The sequence below is a fragment of the Arachis hypogaea genome, chromosome 16 (genome assembly GCF_003086295.3).
Source record: "Arachis hypogaea cultivar Tifrunner chromosome 16, arahy.Tifrunner.gnm2.J5K5, whole genome shotgun sequence".
Lineage (NCBI taxonomy): Eukaryota > Viridiplantae > Streptophyta > Magnoliopsida > Fabales > Fabaceae > Arachis > Arachis hypogaea.
The window spans coordinates 142,516,655-142,532,940 of NC_092051.1; the positions used below are offsets into that span (position 1 = coordinate 142,516,655).

Consider the following 16,286-nt stretch of genomic DNA (forward strand, 5'->3'; position numbering starts at 1 on the left):
TTATTTTGTTCCTCTTAGAGGCTAATGGAGAGCTAGGGTTTTATTTATGTATTTTGGACTTTGGGTATATACATATATATATATATATGTATGTATGTATGTATGTATGTATGTATGTATGTATGTATGTATGTAAATATTCTCCAGCCAGTCTTGGTTTTGCAAGCTGAGTTAGGAGCTTGATATTATGTATCGTTTTGGCTCTCTACTCGTAGTTTCTGTTACATTATGTTCGTTGACTTTCGGTTCCTTCGCACACAAGTAATCTCGTTTTCTGAGCGATGCACTATTTATTTTTGCAAATTTTGTTTTACCAATCCTTCAAGACTCCTAGTGTACTACGTTCTTTTAATTATTATACGTATATATATTTTGTTTTAGAGGTTGTAATACCACACCACCTCTGTTTTACGGTTTAAGCATAAAGCTTTGTGTGGTAGGGTGTTACACCCACCACTCTCTGCCTAACCCAGAATTAGAGCGCATACACCATGCCTTCTCAAGTAGCGTATCGTTCAGCGACTCCATTCTGTTGTGGTGTTTCTCTAACTGTCCAGTATCTCACAAAGCCTTCTCGATCACAGAACTCCTTGAAAGCCCCATGTGTACTCTGTGTCATTATCTGATTGTAGAGTTTTCAGCTTTCTACCTGTTCGATTTTCAACCATTGCTCTCCATCGCTTAAAAGTGTCGAATACCTCATTCTTATGCTTGAGGAAGTAAACCCAAACATACTTGGAATAATTATCAACAAAAGTAACAAAATACCTGGAACCACCCTTGGAAGTAACTTTAGATGGGCCCTAAACATCAGTATACACGTAGTCTAACAACCCTCTGCTTTTGTACTTTCTTGTAGAAAGCTTCACCCTGTGTGCCTTTCCATACACGCAATGCTCACGAAATTCTATTTGTGGTTTCTTCATATTCTTCAACAAACCTTGTCCACAAAGCAATGATAGACCTTTCTCTGACATATGTCCAAGTCGCATGTGCCATATTCTTGTGCAATTTGTTTGATCTCTACTTCCACCGATTCTAACTGCTAACTCACCTGTGACTGTTGTCCCCAAAAGAGAATAAAGACTACCGTGACGAACTCCCTTCATCACTACCAAACCACGAACAACTTTTAGTACCTCATTTTTCGCAACTATTTTGCAACCATTTTTCTCCAACAAACCTATAGAGATAAGATTTTTCCGCAAGTCTAGAATACGTCTCACATCCTTTAAGGTTTTTACTATTTCATCATGCATATTGATTCTTATAGTACCCAACCCCACAGTTTTATAAGCATGATCATTGCCCATTAAAATTGTGCTACCATTTATGCTTTGATAGGTAGTAAACCACTTCCTATTTGGACACATATGGTGAGATGCTTCTGAATCAAGAATCCACTTATCAAAGATTTCATAAGATTGTTCTGACACAGAGTAACAGTCCTCCTCATCATTTGAGACGTAGCTTGCTTCTTGCTTTTTTTTTTGGGTTGTCATTGTTCTGTTTCTTGAAAGTTATCTTCTTATTTGGACAATTTGATTTGAAATGTCCAGGCTCCCCACATTTAAAGCATGTTCTCTCCGCGTGAGGTCTAGATTTTGGCCTAGACTTTCCACACTTATTACCTTTTCCTTTTTCATTAGTCCTTTCTCTAGCCGCGAACAATCCTTGTGCTTGATCATTATACTCTCTTCCATTTGGAGATGACATTACACTTGTAGCAAGTTTACGTAGATCATTCGCTAAAAGTGATGCTCTCGTCTCATTCATGGTCAGAGTGTCACCCACCAGCATCAACGTCTGCACCAGATTTTTATAGGACTTTGGTAATGAAAGTAACAATATGAGTGCCTGATCCTCATCATTATGGGTGTGCAAAAAAACTGGTTTCACTGAACTAAATTGAAACTGAACTGAAACTGTTTTAAATAAACCAATTTTTTTAAATAAAAAACTGAACTGAAACTATAGTTTTTATGAAAACCAGCTTATTAAAAATCAGTTTTTATGGTTCAGTTTAGTTTTAAACCAAATTAAAACTGGTTTTATTTAAACTCTAAAATTAATTTTTACATACTCTTTCTCTCTCTCTCCCTTCACTCTCTCTCTCCTCTTTCTTCCCTCCTCTCTCCCTTCTCTCTCTTTCCCCTTTCTTCCTTCTCTCCCTTCTCTCTCTCTCTCTCTCTCTCTCTCTCTCCATCCTCTTTATCTCCCTCCTTCTCTCTCTCCCCCTCCCCTCTCTCACTCTCACCTCTCTCTCTCTCTCTCTCTCTCTCTCCCTTCTCTCTCTTTCCCTCCCTCTCTTCTTCTTCTTCTTCTTCTCTCTCTCTCTCCTCTTTCTCCCTCTCCTCTCTCTCCCTCCTTTCCCTCTCTCTTCCCCTTTCTTTCTCTTTCTCCTCTCTCTCCACTCTCTCTCCCTCCCATCTCTCCTCATCTTTCTCTCTCCCCCACTCTCTCTCCTTTCCCTCCTCTCCCTCTCTCTTTCTTCCATTCTCTCTTCCTCTCTCTCTCTCTCCCTCTTTTCTCTCTCTCCCCCCTCTTTCTTCCTCTCTCTCTCTCCTTCTCCTCTTTCTTCCCCTCCTCTCCCTCTCTTTCCTTTTTCTCCCCTCTCCCTTGCTCCCCCTCCCTTCCCCCTTCTCTCTCCCTCCCTCTCTCTCTCTCCCTCCCTCTCTCTCTCTCTTTCTCTTCTTTTCCTCCTCCTCTCTCTCTCTCTCCCTCTCTTTCCTCACTCTCCCCTTTTCTTTCTCTCTCTTTTCTCTCCTCCTCTCTCTCTCTTCCCCTCTTTCTTCCTCTCTCTCTCTCTCTCTATTTCTCCTCTTTCTTCCCCTCCTCTCTCTCTCTCTCTACATTTTCTCTCCCTCTCTCTCCATCTCTTTCCTTTTTCTCCCCCCTCCCTCGCTCCCCTTCCCTTCTCTCTCTCTCTCTCTCTCTCTCTCTCTCTCTCTCTCTCTTTCCCTCTTTTCCCTCTCTTTCCCCTTTTGTTTCTCTCTCTCCCTTCCCTTTTTTCTCTCTCCTCCTCTCTCTCTTTCTTCTCCCTCATTTCTCTCTTTCTCCTCTTTCTTCCCTTCTTTTCTCTCTTTTCTCTTTCTCTTTCAACCTTCTCTCACTCTATATCCCTCTTCTCTCTCTCCCTCTTTTTTCCAAAACAACAAAGAGAAGAAGGGATAGAGAAAAGAGGAAAAAAGAGGGAAGAAGGAGAGATAGAAAAAAGAGAGAGATGAGTGATAAACCACTATTTTATGGTTTATCTGGTGCTGATTTGAGTGACTTTTATCAAGTCTTTACACACTTATTCATACTATTTGCATGATTTTACAATTCCTTCCTAGTTTTGTTCTATGATTGAAAACTTGCTTCCTAAGCCTTTAATTTGTGTATTTTAATTCCCATTTTTACCATTCGATGCTGTGATCCGTGTGTTAAGTGTTTCAGGCTTTATAGGGCAGGAATGGCTTAGAGGATGGAGAGGAAGGTTGCAAAAATAGAAGGAACACAAGAAACTAAGGAGATAACCAGCGAGCATTGACGCGCACGCATGGCTCATGCGTGCGCGCGATTTGGAGAAATTTACAGCGATGCGTGCGCGTGCCTGATGCGTACGCGTGATACGTGAAGATGACCAGCGGTGCGTACGTGTGACTGACGCGTACGCGTGACATGCGCGACCTGCAGAGACTCAGGGGACATCCGTAATCATACTTTCATTCACATAATTTTAGGTTTAGAGGTAGTTTCTAGAGAGAGAGGCTCTCTCCTCTCTCTAGGTCTTAGGGTTTCTCTTAGTTTTAGTTTTATTTCTTCTCAATTCCAGGTTCAATGTTCCTTTAATTTAGTTTCTTTTCTACTTTTATTTGTCTTAGTATTCTACTTTATCTATTTCCCGTATTGATTACTTTATGTTTCTATTTGGTTTATGAATTCTCATGTTTAATTTGATTTTCTTTAATGCAATTTGAGGTATTTCGTATTTATGATTTTAATTTAAATTTTTACATTCTTAGCTTGAATTGATTAACTAGAGACACTTGAGTTATCAAACTCCTTGTTGATTGATAATTAGAATTTGCTTGTTAGTTTGGATCCCTCTAAAGCTAGTCTTCCCTTAGGAGTTGACTAGGACTTGAGGAATCAAATTGATTAGTCCACTTGACTTTCCTTTATTTAGTAAGGGTGAACTAAGTGGGAGCAATGAACAATTCTCATCACAATTGATAAGGATAACTAGGATAGGACGTCCAGTTCTCATACCTTGCTAAGAGCTTTATTAGTTATTATTTTAATTCTTGCAATTTACTTTTCCTGTTCATTATTTCAAAACCCAAAAAGATACAATCCCATAACCAATAATAACTACACCTCCCTGCAATTCCTTGAGAGATGACCCGAGGTTTAAATACTTCGATTTATTTTTATTGGGTTTGCTTAAGTGACAACCAAATTTATTTATACGAAAAGATTCTTTGTTGGTTTAGAAACTATACTTTCAATGAGAATATATTTGTGAAATTCTTTACTAGCAAAAATTCGTTCATCAATGAGGAGGAGAGAGAGAAGGGATGGGGAGAAAGAGCACAAAAGAAAGAAAGAGGAAGAGAGAGAGGGAGAGAAAGTGACAAAGATAGAGAGAAAGAGAGAGGGAGAGAGAGAGAGAGGAGGGGAAGAGAAAAGGAGAGAGAAGAAGAGAGAGATAGAGGGGAAGAGAGATAGGGGAGAGAGTGAGAGAAAGGGATAGAGGGAGAAAAGGGAGAGAGAAAGAAAGGGGAGGGGGAGAAAGAGGGGCTGTGGAGAGAGATAGGAGGGGAAGAGAGAGGGAGAGAAAGAGAAAAGGAAAAGAGAGAGAGAGAGAGAGAGAGAGAGAGAGAGGAAGGCAAAGAGAGGGGAAGGGGAGAAAAAGGGCGAGAGAGAGAAGAGGAAGAGTGAGAGGGGAAGGAGAGAGAGAAAGGGAGAGAAGAAGATAGAGAGAAAGGAGGGAGAGAGAGGGAGACTGTGGCGCCCCTAGATGATTTCAAGGTCGTCTTAGGGATAGGATCTAGTTCTTGGATACCAAACCAAAGCCATCCCTACGCCATATTTAGGCACCTTAGGCATCATGGATGAATGAAGACTAGGCATGATTCCAAGTCTTAATGTGAAGACTAGTATTCCCACTTTATCCGCCTTGCAGCTTGTCAAGGGAGTCAAGTCAAGAAGGACGAAAGAGGAGAAAGAGAGGAAGAGGGGAAGAAAAGAGAAAAAGGGAGAGAGAGAAAAAGAGAGAGAGAGAGAGAAGAGGGAGAGAGAGGGGGAGAAAGAGAGAGATAGAGGGAGAGAGAGAGAGAGAGTAAGAAAGAGAGGGAGAGAAAGAGAGAGGATGGGGAGAGAAAAGGAGAAGAGGGAGAGAGAGAGAGAGGAAGAGGGATAGGGGAGAGAGAGAATGAGAGAAAGGGATAGAGAGGGAGAAAAGGAGAGAGAGAGAGAGGGAGAGAGAGAAAGACAAAGAGAGGAGAGAGAGAGAGAGAAGGAAAAGAGAGAGAGGAGGGAGAGAGAGAAAGAAGGGAGAGAGAAGGAGAGAAGAAGAGAGAGAGGAAGAGGAAAAGGAGAGAGAGGGAGAGAAGGGAGATAGAGAGAGTAGCGGGAGAGAGGGAGAGAAGGAGAGAGAGAGTGGGAGAGAGGGAGAAGGGAAGGAGAGAGAGAGAGAGGGGGGGGGAGAGGGGAGAGAGAGAGAGAGAGAGAGAGAGAGGGAGAGAGGGAGAGAGAGGGAGAGGGAGAGAGAGAAAATGTAAAAACTAATTTTATATATGTTAAAAGTTAAAACTAGTTTTAGCCTATAAACCAGTTTAAACTGGTTTTTTCTATTAAAACTGGTTTTATTTTTATGAACTGGTTTAAACTGGTGCACTGTATTGTAAACTGGTTTAAAACCAGTTTTTTATTTGACAAAGTAGTTTGGTTCAGTTTCTAAACCATTTAAAATGGTTTAGTGCAGTTTCAGTTCAGTTTATGAAAAAAACTGAATCATGAACACCCCTACTCATCATCAACCTTCACATCTATATCCTTTAAATTTAATATAATCCTATCAAACTTATTGATATATTCTCGGATTCGGGTACCTTGTTCCATCTTGCATGTATACAATTTGGATTTTAAGTAGATACTGTTAGTTAGAGTTTTCGTCATGAAGTTACTCTCTAACTTTGCCCAAACGCCTACTGCAGTTGCTTCTTCATTTACCAAAAAAGCAACATCCTCTCAAGGGCCAAGGCATAAGATTATTGCAGCCCGCGCCTCAAGATCTAATTCTTCCCAATCCTCATCTTTCATTTTCTTCGACTTTTTTTCTTTTCCTGCCAGTGCCTTGTGTAATTTTTGTGATATAAGCAGATTTTTCATCTGCATCCTCCAATAAAAAAAATTATTTTTTCTATTAAACTTCTCGATTTTATATTTACCTACTTTGACATTACTACTAGTAGAAGCCATTAATTATATTCAAAATTGAATTTTACCACACAAATAATGAATAATATAACGTTGGCTCTTGATATCAATTGTTAAGTCTATAACGGAATTTTGACTTCTAATAGATACAAAGTAATATGAAATTGAACACTACTTACAATAATGCACTCGCTACATATTTTGTAAGGAGGAAAAATAATATAAAAGATTTCTTCTAACTAACTCTATAAGATGATGTGAATAAGGATATTGTTATTGTTATTGACTTCAATACAATTCTAGATATATATAGTATCTCTATACTATAACTTCAACGAATAAAAATAAAATTTTTCGACAAAAATTCTTTACTAAACATTTTAAGTTCTCTCCTATTAAAACTCATTTATTTTACTTTTTAAAATTACTCTTATTCTTCCTTTATTCTCACAACCATTTTCATCTAATTTTAATTTTTGAGAATAATGTATTATTATTTGAAATTAAGCTGGGGTTACTACTTACTACACCTTGTCCCTTGAGGCTAACGAAATGTCAGTTAAGATGTTGCACTTAATTAAGCCATCTAATTAGCGATAAGAAACTAAGTTTAGGGGGCACACTACACACACATACAGAACAAACAATATAGCAATTCAAAATCATGCATGCACCGCGTGTCATATATAGGCATTTTTAATTATTCCCAACCCACTTTCTGGATCAAATAAATTAAACCATGCCTTCTCAAGTAGCGTACGATTCAGTCGTTCAGCGACTCCATTCTGTTGTGGTGTTTCTCTAACTGTCCAATGTCTCACAATGCCTTCTCGATCACAGAACTCCTTGAAAGCCCCATCTGTGTACTCTGTGTCATTATCTGATCGTAGAATTTTCAGCTTTTTACCTGTTCGATTTTCAAACATTGCTCTCCATCGCTTAAAAGTGTCGAATACCTCATTCTTATGCTTGAGGAAGTAAACCCAAATATACCTGAAATAATTATCAACAAAAGTAACAAAATACCTGGAACCACCCTTAGAAGTAACTTTAGATGGGCCCTAAACATTAGTATGTACGTAGTCTAACAACCCTCTGCTTTTGTGCTTTCTTGTAGAAAGCTTCACCCTGTGTGCCTTTTCATACACGCAATACTCACGAAATTCTATTTGTGGTTTCTTCATATTCTTCAACAAACCTTGTCCACAAAGCAATGATAGACCTTTCTCTGACATATGTCCAAGCCGCATGTATCATATTTTTGTGTAATTTGTTTGATCTCTACTTTCACCGATTCTAACTCCTAACTCACCTGTGAATGTTGTCCCCAAAAGAGAATAAAGATTACCGTGACGAACTCCCTTCACCACTACCAAAGAACCACGAACAACTTTTAGTACCCCATTTTTCGCAACTATTTTGCAACCATTTTTCTCCAACAAACCTATGGAGATAAGATTTTTTCACAAGTCTAGAATATGTCTCACATCCTTTAAGGTTCTTACTATTTCATCATGCATCTTGATTCTTATAGTACCCAACTCCACAGTTTTACAAGCATGTTCATTGCCCATTAAAACTGTGCCACCATTTATGCTTTGATAGGTAGTAAACCACTTTCTATTTAGACACATATGGTGAGATACTTCTGAATCAAGAATCCACTTATCAAAGATTTCATAAGATTGTTCTGTCACAGAATAACAGTCCTCCTCATCATTTGAGACGTAACTTGCTTCTTGCTTTTCTTTTGCGTTGTCATTGTTCTATTTCTTGAAAGTTATCTTCTTATTTGGACAATTTGCTTTGAAATGTCCAGGCTCCCCACATTTAAAGCATGTTCTCTCCGCGTGAGGTCTAGATTTTGGCCTAGACTTTCCACACTTATTACCTTTTGGAGTGTCAGAGTGTCACCCACCAGCATCAACGTCTGCACCAGATTTTCATAGGACTTTGGTAATGAAAGTAACAATATGAGTGTCTGATCCTCATCATCAACCTTCACATCTATATCCTTTAAGTTTAATATAATCCTATCAAACTTATTGATATATTCTCGGATTCAGGTACCTTGTTCCATCTTGCATGTATACAATTTGGATTTTAAGTAGATCCTGTTAGTTAGAGTTTTCGTTATGAAGTTACTCTCTAACTTTGTCCAAACGCCTACTGCAGTTGCTTCTTCATTTACCAAAAAAGCAACATCCCTCTCAAGGGCCAAGGCAGAAGATTATTGTAGCCCGCGCCTCAAGATCTAATTCTTCCCAATCCTCATCTTTCATTTCCTCCGACTTTTTTTCTTTTCCTGCCAGTGCCTTGTGTAATTTTTGTGATATAAGCAGATTTTTTATCTGCATCCTCCAATTAAAAAAAATCATTTTTTCTATTAAACTTTTCGATTTCATATTTACCTACTTTGACATTACCACTAGTAGAAGCTATTAATTATATTCAAAATTGAATTTTACCACGTAAATAATGAATAATATAACGTTGGCTCTTGATATCAATTGTTGAGTCTATAATGAAATTTTGACTTCTAATAGATACAAAGTAATATGAAATTGAACACTACTTACAATAATGCACTCGCTATATATTTTGTAAGGAGGAAAAATAATATAAAAAATTTCTTCTAACTAACTCTATAAGATGATGTGAATAAGGATATTGTTATTGTTATTGACTTCAATTACAATTCTAGATATATATAGTATCTCTATGCTATAACTTCAACGAATAAAAATAAAATTCTCCGACAAAAACTCTTTACTAAACATTTTAAGTTCTCTCCTATTAAAACTCATTTATTTTACTTTTTAAAATTACTCTTATTCTTCCTTTATTCTCACAACCATTTTCATCTAATTTTAATTTTCGAAAATAATGTATTATTATTTGAAATTAAGGTGGGGTTACTACTTACTACACCTTGTCCCTTGAGGCTAACGAAATGTCAGTTAAGATGTTGCACTTAATTATGCCATCTAATTAGCGATAAGAAACTAAGTTTAGGGGTCACACTACACACACATACAAAACAAACAATATAGCAATTCAAAATCATGCATGCACCGCGTGTCATATATAGGCATTTTTAATTATTCCCAACCCACTTTCTGGATCAAAATCTCATCAACCATAAAGCTTATTAAGTGGGCGATGAATCGTTTATAAAATATTTTAATTTATAATCCAATTAAAAAAAATGGACTAACTACTTATGTTGTCAAAAATAGATATATAAAATAAGAATTTAATTTTGATACACCGTTAGTAAAATATTTTTATACGTGCATCTAATCACATAACGCTACGTTATTAAAAATAACTATTATTTTTATTAATCGTGTAAATGGTCATTTAAAAATACGAATGTAATTATACAACGGTATAAAATATTTTACACTACCAGTACGTCAAAATTTAACTCATAGAATAAATCACCAAAATAATATTCACTAAGAATATAATATCCTAATTAATTCTGATCCCTAGCTTTATATTTTCCTACCATTTTCCCTTAGTTATATGATAATTTCATTTTTTTTATATAGGACAATTTTGTAGACAATTGACATCTTTTAATTTAGAAGTCACATATTGATTTCGTTCTTAAGAAGAATTCAAAGTAACAAAAAGTTTGGAGTTCACATAATAATGTTTATTATTATAATTAAGATTGTACATATATAGAAACATAGATATATAATAATTTCATACAAAATCTCCGTTTTGATTGGCGTTGAGCATCTTTCCCTTGGCAGTAGTAAACACAATGTCAAGATTGTATAGCACTGGAACCATAGTGATGGTGCACAGGAAGACCAGCACAGGACCAAATATCCAGAGCAAAAGAGGTAGTGCACCGTAGAAAATCCTGTTCCCAACCGTGTTCAACATAAACCCTCTCTCCAATATCTCACTTATGTATTCTGGAGTCACAAGAGACATTGGATCCTGAGGAATGTTGATTAGGATGTTTACTTGGTTTATGAACCTTATGGACAGGGAGTGGCAAAAGAATGAGAAGAGGAAGAGAGTCAGCAGCGTCACGTATTTCAAAGCTACCATGAACTCGCCGTGCGCGCCGTACACCGCGTCGTTCAGCGGCTTTTTGACGCTGTAGGTGCTGCTTATCACGGCCGCTAGGCCGGAGCAGAGGAGGATGGAGGTTGTGGCCATTAGGGTTGAACCCATTATTGTGTTCCGGAGTGATTGTACGGCCAATATGTTTTTCTTGTCATTGTCCTACCACAATTAAATAATTAAAATTAAATAATTTAATATATTTAACTAAATTATTATTTAACGATTTTTAACTATTAAACTTACATGTATTAGAAATGTAATAAAATTTGGAAAAGTCTAGGAGGCCAACAACTTTGTTAAATTTTGGCCAGCATATAACCAGCAAAGAAAAGTGAGCCATTGAATAAAATCTCACACCAATCTCACACCATTAAAACCATCGTTGATGGCTATTTGATGGTTACAAATCACAAAAATTGCTGACCCTCTAACATTCTTCGTAAAATTTTACACAAATAATTAAAATAGTGAGAATAGATAATTAATCTCTATCAATAGTGTAGACCATTCACAGTTAAAATAGCATTTGACATTTTGCATTAAGTATATACATAGAGTTATATTATGTGTACACCAAAATCAGCCACTAAAATCAATTATTAGTATAAAATATATGCTAAAATATAAATACACATTAAAAATAAATTAAACTACGCATGTATTTATACAAATATATTGGTGGCTGATTTTAGTGGCTAATTTTAGTATATAAATAATATTTTTGATATATATATATATATATATACTACGTATATATTAAAATTAATCATTAAAGTCAGTTACCAATATAAAATATATATTAAAATATAAAGATATATTAAAAATAAATTAAACTACACATGTATTTATATACAAATACATTAGTAACTGAATTTAGTGATTGGTTTTAGTGTACGAATAGTATTTTTAATAATATAATTATTTTTTGTAAAATAAATAAAGATGTTAAAAATTGAAGGAATTGTTTTATAGAATTGATTTTCAGTTGCCTTATTATACATTATCAAAACTGCTTTCTATTTGCACAATGATGAAGCATGCACTTTTAATTTGCTCAAATTCATTGGGCCACAAATTAAGACTATTGAAAGACAAACATGTAACATGCATGCATAATGGAATGAGACAGTAAATCACTACTACTAGTAGTGTGTATTTGCTTTACCCATACGAAAGAACCATAAATACTTGTACATTCTTAGAATAAGTGAATTATCAATTTTATTAATAAAAATTAAAAAAGAAAATTTATTTATGGATTAATAAAATCAATTTGTATTCATAAAAAATAAGCAAACTATCATTCTACTTATAAAATATTTAAAATATTAACAAATTTACTCATAAATAAAATTAATATTTAGATATTTTATCACGTAGACATTAATAAAACTAGTCTCATTTATTCATAAATAAATTTACTAGTATTCTAAATATTCATAGATAAAAAATGATAATTTATTCATATATTTAATATATTTTAAAAATAAATATAATAATTATTTATTTTAATTCCATTTAATTATTTTTAAAATGTGTATTAATTTTTTCCAAGAAATATACAAGAATATTTTTAGGAAAGATGAAAGAACACTTTTGATATTCTTTTAGGGATATGCCTGATTTTGTTGCATCAAATGCGATAAGATATAGTATGATGAGATGTTTGTTGTGTGTCAAATAATGCTGCAAAAGCCAGATAAGTGCCCTCTTTTCTCTCTTCCTATCCTAGGACACTTTTTTTATATTGGAAGATCTAGTATTATACCAATGACTAAGGTGAATTAATTCTAGGGGACAATAAAAAAATGTTAGTCATAACGCACTAAAGAAAATGAGAATAATAATAATGAGGGAATGTGAATATAAACATAGATATATATGGTGAGGATAAAATTTTAGTGGATATCTGTTTCACTTCAAAAAGAAATTTAGATTGTAAATATTGTAAGCACTAGTTAGGAACAATGGAGCATAATAATTCAAAGATGTTTTTTCTTCCCATCTTTGAAATGCATTGATGTTGCACATGCAAATTGATCAAACTATAATTAATTAGTTGTGGCTAGAAGAATGTGAAATTGGATATTCTAAAATTAAAGAATGAATTGAGTTAAGGAAATTAAATGAATTAATTAATTATAAATAAAAAAGTGAAAATATGTTTAAGACACATATGATTTTTATAAAAAAACGTTTGATAATAAAAAAAATAGTTAAAAATAATAAAAAAAATTCTGACTATTTTTTTGTGTTTCTAATATTACCAAATTTTTATAAGTATAATATGATTATTTCTCTTACCTCCATTATTTTCTTTTTATTTAACCCGGACATAATGGTTAAAATCCCAAGACCAGTTTATAGCTAATATAAGTGGTGAAAAAGAAAGAATATAATGATGCTATACTTTACAAGGGTTGGCACATGTAATTTGCTAGTATTATAAATTGTTGTTCAACCAGTTCTGACTGATCTAGACAAATAAACTTTGTTTCATGTTCATTTATGGAGTAAATAACAAATTTTTGTTTTTGACAAAAGAGAAAATTAAATTATCTTAAAAAGAAAAGAAACAATATCATACTCTCAAAGATTAACCTACCTGTTTAACAAAGACTTGCCACTTAACCAGAGATTTTGCTAGATGAAGCTTTTTTAAAAAAAAAATGAGGGAGTTATTGTGATGCCATTTCTTTCATTTAAATGATCATTTTATTAGAAAAAGAGTTTTTAAGAGGCCAAAATATAATAGCCAATAAGTTATAACTCAAATGGTATAGTCTATCCATATTCACCTAAGAGGTTATGGATTCGAGTAACACAGAAGAGTAAAAATGTTTAAAATAAAAAGAAAATACAAATAACTTGAAAGCTTTGGAGCAGTGACCATTGCCACTCTCCCTCAGCATGAAAAATAAGATTAATCATGACAAAATAAATAGTCCATAAATGTATAAAAAAAAAGACATACATTGATATATAGTCGTTGAAAGATGAGGAAAAATTGAGAGAATATTATTGTATAAAACGAAGAAAATAAGATTACCTTCAACATGGTATTAACCCAATTCCTACGGGCACTAGAGTTGATGCCAATGATGGTGGTGTGAGGGTGAGTCCTGACCTTGTGCCACAGCCACATATGGTACCCAATGCTCACTATCAACCCCAATGGCACCAGTATCACATCCAAATAGCACTTTCTCCATTCCATTTTCTCTTTATTTAATACAACACTCTTCCTTACCTTATTAGCTTGCGTTCTCTCTTTCTCAACAACAATTTCAGTTTCAATAAAATTGATGTATGTATGTGACTCTTTATTATTCCTTATTGGCAACACCAAGAACGATATATATAATGCACTTTCTCCAGAGAATGCATGTGGACATCTTTTTCGACTGCGTGCTTCATGCTACCATCAACGGAAAATAAGTGCCTATATAATTAATTATAATTAAATAAAATAGTACGCTTGCTTTTTCACTAAATTACAAACCATGGCCTAGTTTTCTAGCTATATGTCTTAGTGCCTTGCCTTTATTATTATTATTATTATTTGGATAATACTAAGACACTATTTTTTTTAGTCAAAATTATTTTATTTATGTTAACCTTTAGATCCTAAATCATAAATTTTTTATTTTTTAAATTTTAAATTCTAAATTCTCAAAAAATAAGAATTTTAGAATTAAAAAATACTAATATTAACTAACTAAAATTTAATTTCCTGTATTTATTATTATTATTATTATCCTTTTCCGTTCATACTTTTTGTTCCCCCTTATATTAGGGTAGTCATCACTATATAACTATAAGGCACGCACCGGACATACATATTTCGTCATTCTAAGAAATGATAATAAGTTTTGGTTAGGTAGGTTTTAGGCAAAAGTCCATTATATGTATGTATGTATCTATGTATAGTATAAGCTTCTATTTTTATCCCTCTCATGAACTTAAAATACTCTCTCCTCTTTCTTTTCCTTTTGTATGTGCTAGCTAGTGTAGCTTTTTGATACCTCATGTAAAGTTTAATATATATAGGAATGTATTTAAAAACAATAATTGACTATAAAGTTCAAATTGACTTGATTTGTCAATTAAAATGTATGTACTAAAAATATTTTAAAAATTATAAATAATTTGATTTGATTCTCATGGAATAATAAGAAGTGATTGTTTTCATGTATATAGAAGAAGTAGTGATTTAATTTGGTAATAATTGATGTTTAAACAAAACAAAACCTCTTACAAAACATAACTAATTTAAAAATATAAATTATTAGTTTAGTAAATTAATTAAAATTACTTTTTATTTCAATAATAGTTTAATAGACAACAAGTTAAATATGATATATAGTTAATTCTAAAATCAATTCAAATCTTATTATTTAATTTGTATAAATTATTTTAAACATAATATTTGATTTATAAACAAAAGCCAAGATTTCTTTTTTTTATTATTTCAAACACTCACATATGAAAATTGATAGACTCATCAAAATATTTGTTAACAAGTGCATATAAATAAAAGTGATGAATAGAATTAATAAAAGTTGAGAAATTAATATACAGGGCAAGAATATGATAAGCAACTCAATGTATATAATAATTATAATTATACATGCGCTTATCCTACAATAATGTAATCAGAATCAAAGTATAAAATAATTTTTTTCCATAATTATATGTTCAATACTTTTGTATAAACTCAATTAATTCCCTTTTTATCCCTTATTTAATTTTCTTTCTCAATCCCATTATTTGTTTAATTTTAAACTGCAATCTAACTTTTAAGGTATGCTTAACAGATCACCACTATAGTCGTACTTGCACTATATAGCCACTTTTTTTAATTTCCTCCCTCTCTTGTCTTTGACAAAATCATGTGATGAAATTAAAAGGTCAAATAATAATTAAAGTGCTTATCTATAAGTTTTATATATCTTAATACAAGACTCTATCATTAACCTCTAATTAGGTATTAGGTATTGATACTTTTAAAACAGACAAGGCATGTAATCTTCATCTTCAAAAAATAATAATACATATATATACTAAAAATCAGTTACTATATATTTATATATTTTTAATTCACTTATTTTTTTTTAACTAAATAATCCGTCACATATTTAATTTTTATGAGACACCTACGTATTTTTATATACAATAGTTAATTGATAGCTGATTTTTCTTTTATATAATATTTGTTTTATATTTACTATATAATTAGATTAGTAATTATTTTTCTTTTTCTTTATTTTTCTCTTGACATACATGACCTTGACATATTGCTATATATATGTTGCTAAGATATAATAAATTGACATTACACTATAATTACAAATGCAACAAACTAGGCAATTTGAATTCTTGTGACCAAACTGATAACTAAACAAAAATATTAATACAGAAAGGACAAAATAATTGAAAGCATGAGTTAATTAATTATGAAGTTATGTAACAAATTATTAGTGAGGTTGAGAAGGTAGTGAAAATGATGGGTTGGCATATTAATATAAGAGATACATGAGGTTACGTGTAGTGATGTTCTGACAAGGCGCATTGGGACGCAAGTGTGCCAAAGGAAGAATTAGAGAGAAAAAAAAATTGATGTTGGTATATTTTTTATTTTATTTTTTTATAGTATAAAAAATATTTTTTTTATTTTCTAAATTAATTTTGATGCTAAAATAAAAAATATACACGAGAATAATATATATAAAATAAGGAGAAAGAAAAATGATATGATCCCACAAAAG

General features: G+C 33.0%; 1 protein-coding gene across 1 annotated transcript; it reads right to left on the bottom strand.

The window, feature by feature from the left end:
- Positions 1-10,075: 10,075 nt before the first annotated feature.
- On the bottom strand, positions 10,076-13,929 carry LOC112755453 (uncharacterized). The gene is made up of 2 exons (XM_025803551.3): positions 13,568-13,929; positions 10,076-10,677 (listed from the first exon to the last, which is right to left on the bottom strand). The coding sequence occupies exons 1-2, from the start codon at positions 13,733-13,735 to the stop codon at positions 10,144-10,146; spliced, it is 702 nt and encodes a 233-aa protein (XP_025659336.1). The 5' UTR covers positions 13,736-13,929; the 3' UTR covers positions 10,076-10,143.
- Positions 13,930-16,286: the final 2,357 nt, after the last annotated feature.